Genomic DNA, 22,185 nt, shown 5'->3' on the forward strand with positions numbered 1-22,185 from the left:
TCTCCAGCTGTTGTGAAGCTCCAATTCCCAGCGTCATGTCTGAGACTTCTGGTTTCACAACAGCTGGAAGACCACAGGTTGCAGCCGAATGATGTGCAGACTACCACAATTTCTCATGTGTGGGCACGCTACCTAGAGCTTATTAAGGGACAGATTATGTCCAGCTGTTCGCTTCTCAATACATTTTGCATGGTATCTTGCTCAGGCGATTTCTATTTTAAGTCACGTCTCTATCAGCCGGTTGCAAAACATTTTATTTATAGCCAGAAACTTAAACCAGCAATTTCTGATAAACCCCAGCGCTTATTGGAATCCATACACATTACTCAGTCCAGTAGGGTGTATATAATATAGGCACGGAATACTTACCATTTTCATCAATGGCAAACACGGACGTCTGTCCTACAGAGACTTGCTGTAGCTTTTGCTTTGGTGGAGAGGGAATGTGATACCAGCAATCTCCTAAATCACGATAGTAGTCAGACATCATACATAATCCAATAAAAAACAGAAAATGCGAACATGCGTGGTAAATGGGGATTACATGCTGACATTTTCTACGCCGATTTTACTTCTGAACGGTTTGTAGCGATGAAACAGAAAACCGATAAACTCCAACACATTCCAAATATATGTCATGGAGTTGTCCTCCTCTGTCTAGTCGTTATATAGCAGTTTCTTAGTGATATATTAGTTTGAGAGCAACAACCAATAAGGCCGTCTGCAAAGTCCCATAGGGAATCCTGAACTGCGAGACATCCTAGTCCTGCAGCAATATGGGTGCAGCGGGATGTCACCATTAATAATGATCACATTTCGGGACCATACTACCGGCCGATAATCGGCCGGTGCAGCGAGCGCAGATCAACGAGACATCATTGATCGGCGCTCGCTTGCTCCTGTCACACGGAGCTATGGATGGGGATGAGCGCTCGTCACTCCGATCACTCGTCCCCATACATTATCATCATGTCGGCAGCGCCTCTCCCTGTTTACATCCAATAATCGCCCAGTGTAAAACCCCTTTTACAGCAATGCAGTGTAAATTGTAATTGTATTTACTGGACCGGCCTCCCCGAGATATGCTGGTGAAAACAAAGCATTTGTCCTGAGATATTTTTTTTAATCAAGATTATCAGTTCCGAAGTGTTGGTAGAATATCCTAACTTTGTTTGCCATTGTCATATACACATATTTACCTTCCTATTAAGGCTGCTAGAAGGTCACCTCTGATATAAGACTGCTATTTACCCAGTGCTTCACAGTGGGCCGTACCTGTACTGTCACGTCTTGGCCAGCAGCCCCAGGCAACACACAATACCAAGCACGAAACAATGTTCCACTGTTTCTCCAAGTGACAATCTCTATCTGACCTGTATGTGACTTCATCTTAGGTCTGACACTCACAGATCTCTCCACCACTACCTCTCTGGCAGAATCGGACCAAAACGGGCCCCTGTGCAAGAACAAGATGTAGGCCCCTTAACTTTTATGGGTATGTTCACACGTAGCGTAAACGATCGCTGCTCTTCTGTTGCGGGTTTTCCCCATTTAATTCTATTTGGAGTTAAAACTCGCAACAAACAAGTGTTGCAAATTTTGAGGTTTAAAAGCTGCAATTCTGCTGCAAAAATCGCTAATCAGAAAAAAACAAAAACCTTTTCTTGGTTTAAAATGAATAAAAAAAGCTATACTTATCCCCCGGGCGTTGTCATAGCGATGCTTTCTTCTGTTTTCCATCCAGGCCGGCCTTACTTGGACGATGTTTCTTCCCATGTGACTGCTGCAGTCAATCACAGGCTGCAGCGGTCACATGGGCAGCAGTGTCATCCCAGGAGGCCGGGCTGCACAGAAAACAGAAGAAAGCATCGCTATGACAACAGAGAATGGGGCAAGTATAAAAAAAAAAATCTCCATCAAATTCACACGAGCGTGGGGAAACTCGGACGTGAAAAACATGAAATTTCCCTCCATAGTTTTGAGCCTACGGAGGGATCCGTGAAAACAGAAGATAATAGGACAGGTTCTATTTTTCAACAGACCATTCACACGGTGCATTGAAACAACGGCCGTTTGAACAGCCCCAATGAAAAACATGCGTCCGTGTCACGGCGGTAATTTTACCGGCCATCACACGGACGTATTCAGCGCTCGTGTGAATAAGGCCTTAATGCCAGAAAGTCTGCACCACAATTTGGTTCAGTTTTTCAAACGGAATTCCCTGCGGGTTCCAGGGCGGATATGCTGTGTACTTTTATGCAGCGTATCCGGCCTGTGTGAACATAGCCTAAGAGCAAAGTGACCTCTTGCTAATCTCTTTGCTATATTGCAATCATTAATTGGGAGCCAAAGGAATCATTAACACAGTCCCTTACATGCAATTTGGTAGGCAGTAGAAGGAATTGCAATTTATGGTGGTGGTAGGTTCCTCATGTAGGTGTTCTACATGAATCTACAAGTACTGTGGTATCATTTAAAAGGCCCTTCCACCCAAAAAAAAAACAAAAACGATAAAAAACCTAAATCTGTCTGTAATCCGGTATAACTAGGGAAGCTGGGTGACAACCTGCATGCTCACCAGCTCAACAGGGAGTTGTCATCCAGTTTCCTACAGTCCATAATTATTTATGCAACAATATTAGAGCAAAAAATTTATAACTGCATATCTGGCAGAGAGTGTATTTTATAGGATATGAATTTTACATACGGTACATAAATCACAGAATATGAAGATTACATACCTGCTGGTTGACTGGAGGACACTGAACCCCGATAAAAGGCAGATCCATCACGTGCTATAGCCCAAACCTGAAGGAATCCTCCTACTGACACAGAAATGAATGGTTGGTCTGTGCCAACATGGAGCCAAGAGGAACCCTACAAGGAAAAAGGTGTAAAGTCCAGGTTAGATTACAGCAAAGTATTTCCACAGCAGTATAGGAGAATTAGGCCTCATGCACACGAACGTAAAAACGCCCGTAATTACGGGCCCATAGACTTCTTTCTATTGGCCACGGGTACCTTCCCGTATGCTTACGGGAAGGTGCCCGGGCCGTTGAAAAATATGGATCATGTCCTAATTTCAGGCCGTAATTACGGCACGGGCAGGCCCATAGAAGTCTCTGGGGCTCCCGTAATTTCGGGGGGCTACGTGTGTGCACCCGTAATTACGGCAGCGTTGCTAGGCGACGTCAGGGGATAGTCACTGTCCAGGGTGCTGATCGGCAGGAACTCTTTCAGCACCCAGGACAGTGACTACCGCCCGAGTTAATAGTATTAAAAGTTAACTTACGCAGAACTCCCTGCTTCTTCCTCCAGTCCGGCCTCCCGGGATGACATTTAATCTCATGTGAACGCTGCAGCCAAATCACAGGCTGCAGCGGTCACATGGACTGCCACATCATCCAGGGAGGTTGGACTGGATGTCAAAAGAGGGACGCGTCACCAAGACAACGGCCGGGGTACGTATGAACTTCTTTTACTTTCAATTGCTGTGGAAACTCTGCCCGAAAGGTCTGCCCCTTCTCTCTATCCAGAAGGGGAGAAGGGGCTGCCGATTAGTGCAGAGAAAACGGGTCCGTAAATACGGGTGGACTACTGGTGACAAGGGAACCGTATTTACGGGCACAGGTCCGTAAATACTGGTGGAATATGGGTCAAATACGTGTGACAAAGGACCCGTATTTATGCCAGTATTTACGGGAGGAAAAAAGTACGTTCGTGTGCATGGGGCCTTACTCTGTAAAAAGCAAGTGTAAAGCAGAATTAGTAGTGATCAAAATAATGTGAGTTTAAATCCAAAGTTGTTAAAAAGGATGTGCAACTGTGGTCTTAAGAATGACCTATGTGCTTTTTATTTTCGTCAGTATTGGCTTATTTTCACCTGGGCTCCATTAAGGCACAGCTATGATCACAGACTTCAACTTAGCTTCACTGTCTGATGGGAGTCTGTGGTAGTCTGAATTCCACCTTCTGTCTCCTCGTGGGGGGCTAGGAGGGAGTTACATAGGTTAGCTAGTGTGCAGTGGGAAGGAGAAGTAGGGCAAGTAGCTTGGGGTGCATTCTTGTTTCAATAAGCTACGCATACAGATGTGTCCACCCTTACCTTTGCTTGAATTTGGTTAAGGACTTCAATTTCTCATGAAACCATTTCAATACAATATCGCGATATGATAGCAAAACCCTTGACAGGCTGCAGCTCACGTCACAAGCACTGGGTGGACACACAGACCTATATAAAACACAGACATCTCGTGACAGAGTATCACGAGTATCATTTAAAGCTGGTCATCTCGTGCCACACTTTTCAGGATATGTTGAGATAAGAGGAAAACTAAGGAAGGGCACATTTGTATGTTGAAACTGTCCCTTCTATTAATGCTTACTACGTGACTGGTCATACAAGAAATTATGTAGAAATTATTAAGTAAACCCTGAATACATATATGAGCATTATTAGCGTGTTTCTAGAATGCAGAGATGTAAACAAGAAAAGTCACTTATAAATATATCAAATCTCAAATGACATAAATGTAAAGAACACAATTAGCAGATTAGTGTTTGAATTGTGTCGTGATCTTACAGAAGGATTCTGAGTAGTGACACCAAGCCGACAAAGAACGTCGCCCTTGTTGCTAATGGCCCACAGAGCTACGTGTTCATCATTTCCGGTTACTCTCCCTGGACATATGGAGACATCTCTCAAAAGAATGGGGGGAGCCTCCAGCCATGGTCCACTTGTCACGATTTTGCTTTTTCTATTAAGAAAACATATAAATCTGTGAAATTACCAAATTTAAAGGGTAATTAAACTTTAAAATAAACTTTTGATGTGTCATAGTGACATGTCAGAAGTTTCCATCGGTGGGGTTCCGAGCACGGAGACCCCCACGATCGCTAAAACGAAGCGGCAGAAGAGCTTGGGTGAACGCGGTGCCCATTCGTTTCTAAACGGCTTTCCTCTGAGCTTCTGCAACTTCGTTTTAACTATCGGTGGGGGTCTTAGTGCTCGGACCCCCAACCACCAAAACATTTGACATGTCACTATGATATAACAAAAGTTTTTTAAAAGTTTTGTTACCCTTTAAACCGAACACACTGGCTCCCAACCTTATGACAAAAGAATTGGTAGATGATACCACGGTTCACATATTGAAGCAACCTAAAATCATACCCATAAATAGACATACAGTAACATCAGCCAGGCTTTAGTAGACAAAGTAAGAAATATTTTAGGATGATCTCACTATAATAATCTATGCTCTGGAGTGATAGGCCTTTTGGGTAAAAGGGTTGAGATTAAAAACTTGCACTATGGCAATGATAACTTGGGTGGATATGTTTGCACAAAATATTTAAGAAAAAGGCCATACTGCCATATCGGAGTGCATCATAGGGGTAGATGTTCAGCAAGGGGCTAGCAGGAAGTCCTACTTTCCCCGCCCACACAGATTGATTGACAGCTCTACATGTATGCAAACTCACACAGGAAAAGCGGTCTGCCAATCTGAGTGGGCGGGGGTAAGCAAAGCGGGACTCACAGGTTCTCTCCATTAGTCCTGGCAGCATATAATCCTATATCAAATCATAGAAAACAATATATTTCCCTTATCCGAGAGTAATATAGGAGACTCGACAGATTCACGTTGATGTCATACAGACATCATATAGTAAATAGAGAGTTGAATGCATGGAAGAGTTTAGCATAATATTCATTGCGGCCACGTCCAGATCTGTTCTCTGCCATCTTTTGAGGTCACCTGATACCCCGGTATCATAAAAACATAAATCCACATCTAGCTCACGTCGTTTCTGTAAATGTACAGGTCTGTGTTATTAACAAATAAGCAGCATGTTCTGCGACTTTCCTGGAAACCAAGTGTAAGGCTTTGATCATATTTACCTTGCCCAGCGTCTTCGTCTCACAAAATCCTTAATGGTCTTGTAGCCATGATAAGACCTGTAAAGAGATTTATACCGTCATGTACTTACAAGATGACCTCTCCAGTGCACCCTGCATGATATAGTGCATTGTATATGTTGACCCGGATCATTGTTTCCTTTAATATTTTCTATGCCAATTTCAACAAACGCTCTGTTCTCTCACAGGACATTGAGTTCTGGAAGCTGCTCTTCATGGTTTAGCTTCTCATTTCTAGGAAAGAATATCATTTACATCAGTGGTCCCGGTTATATCAATGAATATGTGAATATTTTACATCTTGTTTGCAATGGAGAGAGAAGTAGGGAGTGACATGTTTATACTATTTTTCTGCTGCTGCGGTGATATCAATGGTCGCCGAACCGATCCAAACGTAATGGTCCTCTAGTAACGAGAGATAGTTAGGATAAACCATTGAAAGAAACAAAGTTGTAGCCGGCTATTTATGTAATAACTGGGCCCATGTCGACCTCTGCCCCGATTTTACAATCAATCCGGATGTCAAATCAGACCACTTTGATTTATCCATGCAAGATATGGACAGGTAGTATCAGCTCTCATCCCCTATATAGAGCAGGCACCACCAGTAAAGTCACTAGACAGACCCATAACAGATCAGGACTCCCATTTCGGAAAGCTGTTTGCAGCAAAGGAGAAGCAATGTTAGAGAATAATGAAGCCGATCGATGGCCACCCATTGTTTACGATGGAGATGCCTTGTATGTATCTTTAGCTATGTAATCATATATTGATAATTAGGGATTTACAATTCATCTATGCACAGGATGCTTAATGCCACCGTTATTATTTCCAAACCCTATAAATGTATTTACCAGGGGTGATGATTCCCGCTCCTCGGCTCCAGTGCATAATATACCAGATTATACCATAAGGTCAGCAATAGTTTTGACAATCTGCTTCTGTATAGCACTAGTTCGCTAGTAAGGAGCTCCCCTGCTAATGCTTAGATTTTGCAAATCCGTAAAGTCATTGCTTAAAAAAAAAACCAGAGTGAAGAATTGTCACTACCACCCTAAAGCACCTCTGTGAGTCAGAGTGGAGAGAAGTGGCTCTAAATGGCCTCCATGTAATACTACATTTCCCCTGCAGGGGACGCTGAAGGTGGAAATGCACAGCTGGCTGAACGTTCCCCCGGCACAATCAGCCGTTTGCCGGGGCTCTCAGATTAAAGCGATTTTTGGCGACGATACATCTGTCCTATCTGCAGTAAGACATAAGGATTGTTAAGCTCCTCCCCCTTGACTGAGCCCCACCCTGGCAGCCGAAAATTGAAGCAATCAGTAGGAAATTAACCTCGGTGTTCAGTCCAGCATTTCTACAAGGATTTCTCCTGTTTGTTTCAAGAACATGCAGAAAATCCTCCGGGCTGACTGTGTATGGTATCTCCTGTTTACTTTAATCATTCATTTCTAGGTTTAGTGTTCCTTTAAAGGAAAACTTGGATAAGAATCACTTTCCTGTTGTAATGATTCATTAGAGAGTCCTTCTGACTGATGAATAATTTTTTTTCTACCGCCTTAAATAATTTGGTTTGTTGCTTAGCAACAGGCCAGACTTGCAGCGTTTGGTCTCCACAGGAGCAGGATTGTCCAGTGTAGTCGGAGTAGTCACCCATTAATAGGCAAAAGTGTTATTCATTATTTTGTTAACAATGCAGTTAAAGGCTATGAACACCTTTGACATAGAAAAAAATATTTTTATATATATTAGTGGTTACCTGGAGTTAAAGGGGTTAACCCATCTTAGACATTTATGGCATATCCACAGGATATGCCAAAAATGTCTGATAGATGCTGATCCCAGCTTCGGCCGCCTCATCCAGGGAGAGACTTATGTCGAGAGGTGGCCGGGAGGACGGAAACATATGAGCTTGCTGTGCTACGCTATTTCCATAACACCCATAGTGAATGAGAGGTATAGAAAAAGTGTAGCACAGCATGCCGGGCTGCGGTGGCCAACGGCAGCCTCACCATTAAAAACTTGCACGAAGTTTCAGGCTGCAATCTTCATTCTAACATTCATTTTCAGACCCCCTGATATTTCGTTTGCAACCTTCTCCTAGTTTCAGCCTATTCCAATGTGTTTCATCTCAAAGATTGTTAAGCCCCTCCCCCTGACTAAGCCCCTCCCATGCTGAATGTGAGGTCTGTGGATTCAGGATGTTGCTGTAATCCCTAGCCCTCATGTATCAGCAAAGCTTCATCCCTGTATAGATTTCTGCTTCTACAGCCAATGAAGGATTTCTTCTCCCTTGTGCTGACAGACACAGCATCACTGTGATACCCTCCTGGAAGACTTGGGTGATTTTTTTCCATTCCACACTCATCCTCCCTGTTGCTATCTCCTTACCTGAGAGAGGTTAGGGGGAGAGCAGAGGGAGCAGATGAGTCAGCCCAAAACAGGAGCAGTGTGCTGTCAGATCAAGGTCAGAATCAGCAGCACAGTCAGCTATGTACAGGAGTTGCACATTCTCCACAGTTGCAAAACGGAAGGAACATTTTTTATGAAGTCTATTTACAGAGTTGGTTGAATTTGCATTTAGCAAGCAAAATAAGCAATAAAAAAAAAAATTCAGTGCATAGCTGTCCATAGCCCTTAAGCGGAGGGTACTTGGAGAATTTGCAGGTTATATTTGATCTCCCCTGACAGTTTTCCATTAATGGGCGCAATTGAATGTGAAAGAGATGGTTTCAAGGTGTTTTCTATAATTATTGTTTTTGGTGGGAAAGCTCAGGTTTGCGGCAGCATTACTAGCAATTTTCCCATGTAACGCTAGTCATAGTCACAGGTGGAATATATATCGGGTTTCAATTTACTATTTGACACAGGATAGACCGTAAAACATTGAGGTTAACCGTTTCCTATCTCCTAGAGATATATATATCTATATATATATAGATTTTATCTGTTATATCTGTTATATCTGTTGCTAAATGGGACATTGTTGAAAATATCATATTCATATACGGACATCGATTGTCATTTAGAGCCAGAGAATCATAAACTAAGACCTCATGCACACGAGCGTGTTTTTATGGCCACAATTTACCCGCAAATCTGCGTGTGAATTGCTGTCCCATGCACACGACCATGGTTTCCACGGTCCGTATATTGCCCGGGAGCCTGGACTGCAAAAAGATAGGACAGGTTTTATTACGGCCGCATTTTGCGGTCCAGGCTCATTGAAATGAATGTACACGGCCATGTGCATGGCCAGTGATTTGTTCGCGGCCCGCGGGTGACACTCCTCGGCCGTCCGAGCCTCAAATCACATGCCGTGCACACCTCTACAGTCGCGTGCATGAGGCCTTAATTAGAGCAATCATCATCAGCCGCTATTGGTTAGTATACAGATGTATACAGATGCTGACAAACACGGATTATTTTACTGCTGACATCACTGGGTTTCTTGACGGACAGGACAAGTGTTGCAAAGCACCATGTTCAGTGTGAGATCAGTGAAGTACACGGTGGCCAAGCGGCAGATCCTCTCGAGGACATTTTACCTCTTGCTCCATGTTAATGGGAAGCCACCAAGAGGCCTAAGCAACTGCAATAAATTCTCCTTTTTACTTCTGTAGATGTATCAACAAATTCAATAAAAAAAACATGATGTACAACAAAAATCAATATCAATCAACAAACATTTACATCTATGATCAAAAAAAAACAAAACACGTTTCAGCCAAGTGGTATTTTTGTGTGTAATTGTCATTGTCACTTGTGTACTATAAATGGAAACAAAATATTTGTCGACGTTTGGATTCCGCACTGAAAATCTGCAACAAATTGCTGTACAATGCAAGCGAATTGTGTTTTTAGGTTGTGCTGCAAATTTTGAAATGTAAAGCGTTAAATTGGCTTCAAGTCCGCAGCAAAATCCATTGCAAAATTAAGAGGGTTTGCCCATCCAGGACATTTATGGCATATTCACGGGATATGCCACCTCTAGGACCCGCACCCATCTCTAGAACAGGGTCCCCTATACCCCGTTCTACCTTTCTCTGCAGCGCCCCCACATGGTAAATTAAGCATTACACAGTACCCATTCATATTAATTGGTTGGTGTGTAATGCAGGACACGTCCTTCAATGTGAGAGATGCTCTTTGTAGCTTCTCTCCTCTCTGGCCAAGAGATGTGGATCCTGAAAATGGGACCTCCCTCTATTATCTCAGAAGTCCCTAACGGTGTATATGGAAATGGGTTTTCTAAACGTAACAACCTCTTTAAGCTTATGGCCAGTTTTAAAGTTTGATAGGGTTTATAGTTTGTTTTGAACCTAATACAATGACCAATCTGCCTTCTCCAGTTTCATGAATTCATGCCAGTCCTGCCCGTGACAGAATATTCATTATATATACCGAAGGTTCGCCTTTGGTGGTCCTACACTAAATATATTGGGATATTGCATAAACAATAATTCCCTAATAATTTCTCATTAATGGAACTGCTCCCTTTACAAGTGAGGGTGTCCTAATAATACTGATGTAGGTGTTAAATCAGCTAGGAAATTGGGAATTAGAATTTTCCCAACTTTTCTGCTGCATAATCAGAACACTCCTACTGGTTAGGAAAGAAAATCCCCTTGTATTAGTGTTTTACACTGGACAATTATCGGGCAGACAAGCATTCATAGAACACACCTTCCTGATAATTGTCCTGTGTAAACAGGGCAGCGATCAGCAGATGAACGAGCAAACAAATCGATCATCTGCTGATCGTATAGTTTTAAAAAAGTAAAATATTATCGTTGCCGGCAGCACATCTTGGTGTGTCAACAGGGAGACGCGCTGCTGACATGATAATAATTTATGGGGACGAGCGATTAGAGTAACCCATCCATAGCTCCGTGCGACAGGAGCAAACGATCGCCGATCAACGATGTCTCCTCGATCGGTCCTCGCTGCAGTCGCCGATTATCGGCCGGTGTAAAAGGGCCTTTAGGCTCTGTTCACATCACGTTTTTCAGTCACGTCAGAGTTATACGTCAGTAGTATTCCCTGAAGCATGCCTCTGATGTATGCCTCTGTACACAGGCATACAGTGACATACGTCGGCCATTGACTCCCATTCTAAAAAAAAATACCTTTTGATTTTACTGTGGCCCACTGCATAGAAAAGCACGGTAGATCACGCTTTTCTATCCCAAAAAAAAAAAAAAAAAGGCATGCATACCGACCAGCATATGCCAAAAGGGCATTCTTTTGGCATTAGCTGGGTGCATGGGGCCTATGGGCACGTCAGAGCATATGTGAACCTACACTACCAACAACACGCTTATTTATAAATAGCTCTCATCGCCAGACACTTCCAGTTCAGTTGCACAAATGGAGGGGTAATGCAATAAACCTTATGAGTAGAACATCAGTGGAAACCGTGAGATCAATGTGCACGATTATCAATGAGCCTATTATCTCCTAACAGAGTACAGCTCATAGAGTACTATATATGTAAGGGATAGACAGATAGATAGACAGATAGATAGACAGATAGATATGAGATAGATAGATAGATAGATAGATAGATAGATAGATAGATAGATAGATAGATAGATAGATAGATAGATAGATAGATAGATAGATATGAGATAGGTAGATAGATATGAGATAGATAGATAGATAGATAGATAGATAGATAGATATGAGATAGATAGATAGATAGATAGATAGATAGATAGATAGATAGATAGATATGAGATAGATAGATAGATAGATAGATAGATAGATAGATATGAGATAGATAGATATGAGATAGGTAGATAGATAGATAGATATGAGATAGATAGATAGATATGAGATAGATAGATAGATAGATAGATAGATAGATAGATAGATAGATAGATAGATAGATAGATAGATAGATAGATAGATAGATAGATAGACAGACAGATAGATAGATATGAGATAGATAGATATGAGATAGATAGATAGATAGATATGAGATAGGTAGATAGATAGATATGAGATAGATAGATAGATAGATAGACAGACAGATAGATAGATATGAGATAGATAGATATGAGATAGATAGATAGATAGATAGATAGATAGATATGAGATAGATAGATAGATAGATATGAGATAGATAGATAGATATGAGATAGATAGATAGATAGATAGATAGATAGATAGATAGATAGATAGATAGATAGATAGATAGATAGATAGATAGATAGATGATAGATAGATAGACGGGAGCTGCCCCACTTACGCTGGGAAGTCTGCTGCGTACTGCCACCCATCCGGATCAGTTCCTCCAGACACATTAAAGTCTACATACCAGTCAGAGACCTGGGGGGCAAAAAAAATTATAAATATATATAAGTTTTCCAACTAATAAATGTAAATATCATGGAGGCAAGACTAGAAAATGTTAGTCTTTAGTACCTTACTGAGGTTAGGCTATTGTGGTGGGGACAATATTTCCTGCAGGCAATACATTGTGTCTCAGATTGAAAAAGTAAAATAAAAATTGTAATGTATTAATACAGAAGACTGACTATACTTCGCTCTTACTTTCCAGTTTTGGATAGGGACAATAGAAATAAAAAACACGTTGACCTTTAAACACCATTTTATAGTTCATATAGAAATATAATCTACATACAAAGTTTAGTTACCTTGTGAATGCATTGCGTTACTTCATTCCACAGCTGCATTCACTATTCTGCTGGTCGCTATTGGGGACCGTTAAAGAGGCTCTGTCACCACATTATAAGTGCCCTGTCTCCTATATAAGAAGATCGGTGCTGTAATGTAGGTGACAGTAATGCTTTTTATTTAGAAGAACGATCAATTTTTACCACTTTGAGGGATTTTTAGCTTTATGCTAATTAGTTTCTTAATGCACAAGTGGGCGTGTTTTACTTTAGACCAAGTGGGCGTTGTAGCGGAGTGTATGACGCTGACCAATCAGTGACCAATCAGCGTCATGCACTTCTCTCCATTCATTTACACTGCACTAGCGATATAGTTATATCGTTATGTGCAGCTACATACACAAACACTAACATTACTGCAGTGTCCTGACAATGAATATACATCACTACCAGCCTGGACGTCATGTGTATTCAGAATTCTGACACTTCTGAATCTTTTCTGTGAGATTCCAGCAAGGCAAGCGTAATCTCGCGAGATTCTGATGTAATCTGTCATTTCAAAAGAGATTACGCTTGCCTTGCTGGAATCTCACAGAAAAGATTCAGAAGTGTCAGGATTCTGAATACACATGACGTCCAGGCTGGTAGTGATGTATATTCATTGTCAGGACACTACAGAAATGTTAGTGTTTGTGTATGAGGCTGCACATAACGATATATCTATATCGCTATGTGCTGTGTGAATGAATGGAGAGAAGTGTATGACGCTGATTGGACGCTCATTGGTCAGCGTCATACACTCTTCTGTATTAAGAAACTCATTAGCATAAAGCTAAAAATCGCTCATAAAGTGGTAAAAATAGATTGTTTTTCTAAATAAAAAGCACTGCTGTCACCTACATTACAGCGCCGATCTCCTTATATAGGAGATAGGGCACTTATAATGTGGTGACAGAGCCTCTTTAAACAATCAGAAACACTCTTTAAAGAGGCTCTGTCACCAGATTTTGCAGCCCCTATCTGCTATTGCAGCAGATAGGCGCTGCAATGTAGATTACAGTAACGTTTTTATTTTTAAAAAACGAGCATTTTTGGCCAAGTTATGACCATTTTCGTATTTATGCAAATGAGGCTTGCAAAAGTCCAACTGGGCGTGTTTAAAGTTAAAGTACAACTGGGCGTGTATTATGTGCGTACATCGGGGCGTGTTTACTACTTTTACTAGCTGGGCTTTCTGATGAGAAGTATCATCCAGAGGCTACAGATGCTACAGATGATTCTGCAGCAGCATCAGCATTTGCAGGTAAGTAGCTACATGGACTTACCTGCAAACGCCGATGCTGCTGCAGAATCATCTGTAGCCTCTGGTGCCGACACGATGCAGGACCTGTGAGTGACGTCACAGATCTGCACTGTCAGAAGCTGGGCGTTCTGAAGAGAAGTGGATGATACTTCTCTTCTCAATGCCCAGCTAGTAAAAGTAGTAAACACGCCCCGATGTACGCACATAATACACGCCCAGTTGTACTTTTGCAAGCCTCATTTGCATAAATACGAAAATGGTCATAACTTGTCCAAAAATGCTCGTTTTTTAAAAATAAAAACGTTACTGTAATCTACATTGCAGCGCCGATCTGCTGCAATAGCAGATAGGGGCTGCAAAATCTGGTGACAGAGCCTCTTTAACTCTGTGCAGAAATTAATTCAGCAAAGAATGGTGTGAGATTTCAGCTCTAAAACCTGCAGAATTAGGAATGCAGCTCTGGGCTATAATACAGACTGTAACCCAGGACCAGTAAAAGGTAAGTAAAGAAATGCACTTACACAACTTTTTATTTAGATTATTTCTATATATGTTACCTGTAAAATCGTGTTCAAATGTGGAAATTCACTTTCAGGCTACCTGCACATGTGGCAGAATCTGATGTGGAAAATTTGTATCGAAACCACAGATAAATGCAAGTAACTCCACAGGAAAAAAATGTAATCGTTTTTTTTTAAAGCATTTCTAACATTTTGATGTGAAAACAGGTGCAGATTTTAGTGGGTTTTTTAATAATCGCTCAGATACAATTCGGAGAAGGAAACAAAAGAGTAACGGACATGCTGCAGATTTTAAATATCCACATCACAGGTCAAATTACGTGTGGAAAAATTTTGCAACGTGTAGATGAGATTACTTGGAATCTCATTTACTTTGCCGGTACTGTAGGAAAATCTTTGTGATAAATCCGCACGTGCATGTGGCCTAAAGGGGTTTTCTGGATGTGGGTAATCCAAGGAATATTTTAACTGAGCGCAAGGCGTTATTCAAATTTGTCACAAAATATGTGTTGAAATAATGGTCCCTATGCATTGACCCTACAAATAGTAAGTATATATAGTAAGTAAGGCTTCAGTGTGTGCTTAGGCCCCATGCACACAGCCGTACCTGTAATCACGGCCCACGATTGTGGGAATGGCCGGCCGCGGACAGCCGCCCGCATTTGCGGGTCGTGCTCCCATACACAGTATGGGAGCACGGCCCGTAAAAAGCAAGAGAACGGACATGTCCTATCTTTTGCGGTACACTTTTACGGCTCGGAAACCTTCCTGCAAACATACGGGAAGGTGTCCGTGGTCAATAGAAGTGAATGGGTCCATAATTGCGGACCGCGATTACGGCCTGCAATTACGGACGATTTTTACAGTCGTGTGCATGGGGCCATAGACTGCAGAGTTGTCCAGGGATGAGTTAGATCAGCATAGGGATTGTCACTCGGAACACAAGCTATGTTACAACGTTTGAGCCCCTCGTGTGTTCTGGTAAATTAAGCTCATTTACTAATTACCGGATAATTATTTCCCAGCATGCACTGCAAAATGCTTTTACTACTACAATAATAGGATACCTGTCAGAAAGCAGCACCAGCATCACATGGGCAGCAAACACAAAAACTTTTGTTTGTTCATAGAAAAGGTTAAATGTGTATGAGATCGCCATCTAGTGTACAGAGAAAGGTACTACACACTTCCAGATTGCAGAATGTATGTAAGAAAACAGGTTTGTATTATGAAGAAGGAAGACGTTTGAGGGGGAGGGTTAAAGAAACTTGCGGCTGTGTACATTAAATAGACGCAAGCTGGGGACACCACTGACATTTAAAATATATTAAAGTGCAGTAACAGGACATTCTCATGTTTGTTCTCCTCTCATGTTACTGTGTACTGAATGAACCTCCTTGTTTCATAATTAAAAGCGAGTGAAATTCTGCCAAGATAGTGTTCATATTTACACACTTATGTGCTTGGATAAATGATTTCAGAATTGTAAACATTCACCTGTGTTATAGCGGATACGCCACTGCAGACGTTCTACCCTTCTAAACAAACACTCATTAACCTGTTTGCCTCTGGGTCTCTTGCAACTCACACTTAAAAGAAAAACTTTGACGGTACGATGCAAATTTCACCCCCACCCCCTAAACTCCATCGTAAAACATCTCCCCCGCTCAAGACAAATCAAACTTGTTAAGATGAATATTGTAATCCAGCTTCAAACAATAGGAGCTGTGCCGGAGTGCAATACCACAAGAGACCACAATGGTATTAGGAATAAATGGACATGTACGTCCCCTTTTTAGGTTGTGCATTGATAGATCCATCACTAGTTATAAACTCATAGGAGAAAACCTGTCTGCATTGCCGCTGGGCCCTGGAAGCTCTTTAAGAGGGGAGAGCTGACGGTCTGGTAAACGTCATTCATTATCTACGGCTGTAGTCTTCAAGCTGTGGCTCCCCAGCAGTTTCAAAACTACAACTCCCAGCATGCTCTAACAGCCTGTCATGGAATGCTGTGAATTGTGTTTTGAAACAGCTGGACAGCCACAGCCCGGGAGACCACTGGTCTACAAGGACACAATGTGTCCCAATACTTAACTAGGGCCTGTTCAAATGTGCGCTGGAGGCTTCGTTAAGGGCCTCCATCACAGATCCGGTCCAGAATGCCAGATAGCACGCTGCGCTATTTTTTCCGGTAAAATGATGGACACCATGAGAGAAATCCGACGGAACTCATTAAAACCAATGGGTTCCGTCGGGCGCCGTCGTGGTCCGTCATGCAACAGATCTGGCGCCTTCAGCATTTTCATTAGACTGCTCCTCTGATGGAGCAGAACAACGGAAACTCCGAAAGCAAATGTGAACAAAATATGACAACAGCAGCTCACACAGGAAGATGAAGGCCCGCTGTGCTGGCACTTGCATGAAATGGCCCAGGCAAATTCCAGGGTATATTTTATAATGCAGAATGTCAGAAGTGATAGCGCTGGCCTCAGACATGGAGACTTCATGTAAGAATTAACATGGGGAACTCTCACAGGCATAACAGGTATGATGGCTGAAAGTCTTACCCAGGACCAGTGAGGTGATGGAGGTTTCATGTTGGTCTTTGTACACTCCTGTAATCCACTTGCATCACTCCACATATATCGGTCGGTTAATAGTCCACTGCAAGACAAATTTACAACGAATACAGAACATTTAGTATTTGCAAATACAATGCGTCCAGGGATCTAGAGCCGGATTTCTCTCTAGACCTTTATAGGTGACATTATTATATGACGCATGAGCCTGCTGCAGCTGTATATTGTTCCTATAGGAGAGGACATGAAGGTACATACTAGCCCTACCTCAATACGCATGTATGATGCCTGTGATCATCTTAGTGCTAGATTGGATACCCCCTCGGCACACGCAGGGGACCCTGTACTCTGTAAGCTTAGCGGATGAGTTATAATGTATTTACCTTCCCTCCCAATGTCTTTCCTTCAGCTGATTTACTACAACGACAAATTGTATATCAGATCTCAGGGTCTGTGAAAGCCACAATGAAGAACTGGGACACATGGGCCAGAGTCTATCCAAAGATACCATGACACTAAAGAAGGCCACGGACATGACTTTTCCTCATAATATGAATGATAAGGACGTGTTGTGTCTAGTATCAAAACGATTGAATATAATACAAGTGAAAAACCTTAAAATGGACACTAGAAATACTGTGGATAGTAACAAAAAAGAAAAATGTAGGTTAATAAGCGGTAATAAATAGATGAAAGGGATAAAGGATCTGGTATTTTTTTTGATCACTGAACAGCATTTTCATGGAAGACTCGGTGTCTAACAGAATCTCCCGGTAAAGAGTGTGTCAGGACTATAGAGGGGAAAAGATAGATCCATAACTATGGAAGGGGTTGTCCAGGTGAGGGGAACTTTTTCATACTGATGACCAATTCACAGGATAGGTTATCAGCATATGATCATGAGGGTCTCCGTACCAATCGGCTGTTCCGGCAGCCTCCGGGCACCAGATGTTATGCAGTGGCCGGTGTCGGAAGCAGATGGCTCTATACACTGTATAGCGGCCGTGCTGCAACTCTGCTCCTATTCACATGAATAGGAGTAGAGCTAAAGTACTGCAGAATGGCCACTATACTGTGACCGGAGCCATATGCTTCCGGCATGGATATCTGGTGCACAGAGGCAGCCATAACAGCAGATCGGTGCAGGGTCCGGGTGTCAAACCCCCGCAATCATATACTGATGATCTATCCTATGATGTGGATAAGTTATCAGTATGAAAAACTGCCCCGTGCCCCGACAATCCCTTTAAATTTAACTTCATGTACAAGGTGCACAACGTGAGTCAGTGCTGCCATCTAGAGCTTAAAACTTTTTGTACACTTAAAGGGGGTTTCCCAACGTCATAAATTATCACCTATCCACAGTATAGGTGATCATTTTGTGATCGCTGGTGGTCTCACCGCTGGGACCCCCACCAAACCGGCAGTCCTCAATTGAAGTGAGGAGGACATTGAATGGAGCGACGGTCGAGCATGCGCACTGCCACTCCATTCAATGTGTATGGAAATTACAGAAACAGCCAAGTACAGAGCTTGGCTGTTTCCGTCATTCTCATAGACCGTGAATGGAGCGGCGGGCCGCATGCTTGACCACCACTGCATTCAAACTCCTTCTCACTGAAAGAAGTGCAGTGTGGAGGATCTGGGGGTTCGGGACCACCGATAACACAATTGGTGGGGGCCCCAGCTATCATAAAATGATCAGAAAATAAAAATAGACTAGAAAAAAAAAAAGAATATGTGATACAGTCCCTTTAAGAGAAAACCTTAAGAACAACATTAAAACGTAATGTTAATTTTTAGGAATCTCTGTCACACAGCAATTCCCGAATATACTCCTATTATCAGAATCACTCCCTTTGTAAGCAGGTTCCTATCAGTAACGCAGCAGGGTAGGGGGAAATGATTTTGAGTCTGTCGTTTCGGAAATCTTCCCTATTATATTATTAAGTATGTAAAAATATATTCATACACACAGGTGAATAGTCTATTAGAGGAAATACTCACGTGCTGCTATATCCAGTGATCGGATTCCACCTCTGATTTTCGTAGATGTACACACATTTAGTGTCGGACTGAGGAAAGATGTTATTTGTGCTGCTGTCCAACCCTGTAAAAGAAGTGATCATAAAGGATTCAGATATTTGTGGTGAGAACATTACGGACATGAGAATGATTTATCTGAAACAATGCAAACCAAATCGGAGTAAAACTAAATCAGATGACGTCATTTTTCTAATATAAATCATAAAGTTAAAGCTGCTCCCTGATTTCTTGGGAGAACAGTTCTAGTTTTCACGTGCACCATTTTTAATCCCCATGTAAATGAGAGTTGACCTTACACACCAAGAGGTTTATAACGGGATCACAGGAGATCCTCTATAACCCCCGGTACATGTACGTCATGCAATGCCTTGTGTTAAGGCACCATTCTGTAAATGTATGTCAGGGTGATTGCACGGGTAATGAAGCTGTGCCCGTGCAACTAACAGTGGGTGCCCGGTGGTGATGGAAACACGGGCACCGGCTCTAAATAGGGAAGCCTCTGGTCCCGGCTGTTTAATCCTTCCATCAAACACCTAAGATGATGCGGCCACTATTGCCCATGGCATTGGGACTCCCTCTATAAGCCCATTGGGGCCCCACTACGCGATTGCGGTGTGCCAATTACAATGGCAAACGGGGGCCTAACAAGGGCCACTAGGTTTGCCAATAGCAACTGCCTATTATGTATTCTAAAGCAATATGTAAGCGATCGCTGCTTAAAGTCCCACAAAAAAATTTAAAGGGGTTATGTGGTTAGAAAACAAGTTTTCATAAACTCCATTAGGGAATTCTGCGGTAATAGAGGGGGGGGGGGGGTCCTCTGCTCAGGATCCTCATCTCTTGGCCAGAGTGGAGAGTGGTTATAGAGAGCGTCTCCTGCTCTGGAGGACCCGTTCAGTCCTGCATTGTATGGACAACACGTTGATATAAATGTACACAGTGTAATACTTGTTTTCCCTTGGGGTGGTGCTGTAGGGAAGTCAAACACTTACTGCCAGGTTTCCCCACACATTACAGCGGATCTCGGAGGGTCGGCTCAACGGGAGGTTTCTGTCCTCTCTGAGATCGCCTTCTAACAAATAGGAATGGTCTAAAAGCCAACAACCCCTTTAAGTTTAATGAAATAAAAAAAATTCTGCCCAAAAATAAACCCTTACTTTTTAATAATAGTTCACCATAAAAAAAAATACATATTTGGTATCACCGGAGTTGTAATGACCTGAAACATGACGTGAACTTATTATTTTTACTGCAAGGCGCATGGAATTCTAATGAAACAAACAAAAAATCATGTCAGATTTGTTTTTGTTTCTTTTCATTCTCTCCTTAAAGGGAAGGTGTCATGATTTTTATTTATTTTTTATTATATTGCTTTTAATAAAAAATAAAACCAAACATTTTATTTATTAGTGTTGTGACTTTAAACTTTTTGCTTTGTACTTACTTTTACTTCTCTATGGGGGCTGCCATTTTTTTTTCATCTCTGTATGTGTCGATTAACGACACATACAGAGATAGAATACGGCAGCTACAACCCTATAGTGAATGCGAACGGGAGCCATTCCATTCTCTGAAGCGTACGCCGTCTGTGTGGGAACAGCTCCCACACAGACCAAAACGAAGCTCCTTTGTAGAGCGAAACCCGGCGCCATTTTCATGTGGACCGGAAGCCACTGCCGGACAGTAAGATGACGACTTTCGGCCGCGGCTTATGGCCATATGTTCAACGAAGCGAAGGCGCAAGGAGCGTAGACGGCGACGGCAGGAAATTTATGTTCGTGTATGTGATGTGTGTATTATGTTCGTGTGTATTATGTTCGTGTGTATTATGTTCGTGTGTATTATGTTCGTCTGATACTGTCTGCAGAGCCCTGTATCTAATCTTCCTAGCACTGTGCAGTCTCTCAGAAAATGGCAGCACACAGTGTAGGAGGTTTGAAGACATTGAAACCCCTCCTCCTCCTGGCACTAGCCAGAATAAGGGAGGGGGGATTGTGTGAGGACACTAGAGGAGAGTGTGTCCACCCCAAATTTGCAGCATAAATCAATGAGGTTGCTTTACCACATTGACCATGCTGCAATTTTGGGAACTGCTCCCTCTAGTGCCCAGCACATGGAAAGGTTATAAATTTGACTCTAATTTATAATATTTCCTGACTTGTGAAAAAATTAAAACAATGTGTAATCAGCTAGATACTAATTGTTTAACTGAAAAAAATAACATAATAATTACTAGCGACACATTCCCTTTAACAATTAATTGTATGTACCCACAAGGGCACCAATTTAAACTGCAACCGATCCTGCAAAAAAAAACAAGCCGTCATATGGTTAGGTCAATGGAAAAATTAAAAAGTTATGTCTCTCAGAACGTAGAGGCAGAAAACTTACATTTTTTCTATAAGTCATGTATTTATTGTGCAAAAGTACTAAGAAAATACTTAAATTTGGTATTGCAGTGGAATAAAGTTATCACGTTAATTTTACAGCACGGTAAATAGCAAAATCAAAGATGCAAAAAACAATGGCAGCTATTTTTTGGGGGCATTCCCCACCAAAAATTTTTTTTTAAACCTAGTCTATTAAATTAATTGTACACCAAAATGGTGCCATTGAAGAATGGAACTAATCATGCAAATGACAAGCTTTCATACAACTAGGTCGACGGGAAAATAGAAAAAAAAGTTAGAGCTCTTTGAATGCGAGGATAGAAAAATGGAAAAAAAAATCGCTTAGTCATTAAAGAGGCTCTGTCACCACATTATAAGTGCCCTGTCTCCTACATAAGGAGATCGGCGCTGTAATGTAGGTGACAGGAGTGCTTTTTATTTTTAAAAAAAACGATCTATTTTTACCACTTTATTAGCGGTTTTAGATTTATGCTAAGGAGTTGCTTAATGCCCAACTGGGCGTATTTTTACTTTAGACCAAGTGGGCGTTGTACAGAGGAGTGTAGGACGCTGACCAATCAGTGACCAATCAGCGTCATACACTTCTGTCCATTCATTTACTCAGCGCATAGGGATCCTGTTAGATCCTTATGTGCTGTCTTATACTAACACATTAACAATACTGAAGTGTTTAGACAGTGAATAGACATTCCACGGGATGTCTATTCACAATCTCTGCACTTCGTTACTGTTTCTATGGTAGTTACAGCAGAGGACGTGTAATC

General features: G+C 41.9%; 1 protein-coding gene across 4 annotated transcripts in view; it reads right to left on the bottom strand.

The window, feature by feature from the left end:
- TECPR1 (tectonin beta-propeller repeat containing 1) overlaps nucleotides 1-22,185 on the bottom strand; it is a 64,972-nt gene that overhangs the window by 13,728 nt on the left and 29,059 nt on the right. For 2 of the 4 annotated variants that reach the window (XM_075830262.1, XM_075830261.1), the window contains exons 16-22: nucleotides 18,972-19,074; nucleotides 16,953-17,049; nucleotides 12,174-12,253; nucleotides 5,903-5,959; nucleotides 4,583-4,757; nucleotides 2,742-2,877; nucleotides 370-462 (exon numbers count right to left, since the gene is read on the bottom strand). In XM_075830262.1, coding sequence (XP_075686377.1) covers nucleotides 370-462; nucleotides 2,742-2,877; nucleotides 4,583-4,757; nucleotides 5,903-5,959; nucleotides 12,174-12,253; nucleotides 16,953-17,049; nucleotides 18,972-19,074 — 741 coding nt within the window. Of the gene's footprint in view, nucleotides 1-369; nucleotides 463-2,741; nucleotides 2,878-3,883; nucleotides 4,232-4,582; nucleotides 4,758-5,902; nucleotides 5,960-12,173; nucleotides 12,254-16,952; nucleotides 17,050-18,971; nucleotides 19,075-22,185 lie in introns of those variants that run through there. The other 2 variants (XR_012849548.1, XR_012849547.1) reach the window with 2 other exon arrangements.

This window comes from Rhinoderma darwinii, chromosome 6 (assembly GCF_050947455.1).
Source record: "Rhinoderma darwinii isolate aRhiDar2 chromosome 6, aRhiDar2.hap1, whole genome shotgun sequence".
Classification (NCBI taxonomy): domain Eukaryota; kingdom Metazoa; phylum Chordata; class Amphibia; order Anura; family Rhinodermatidae; genus Rhinoderma; species Rhinoderma darwinii.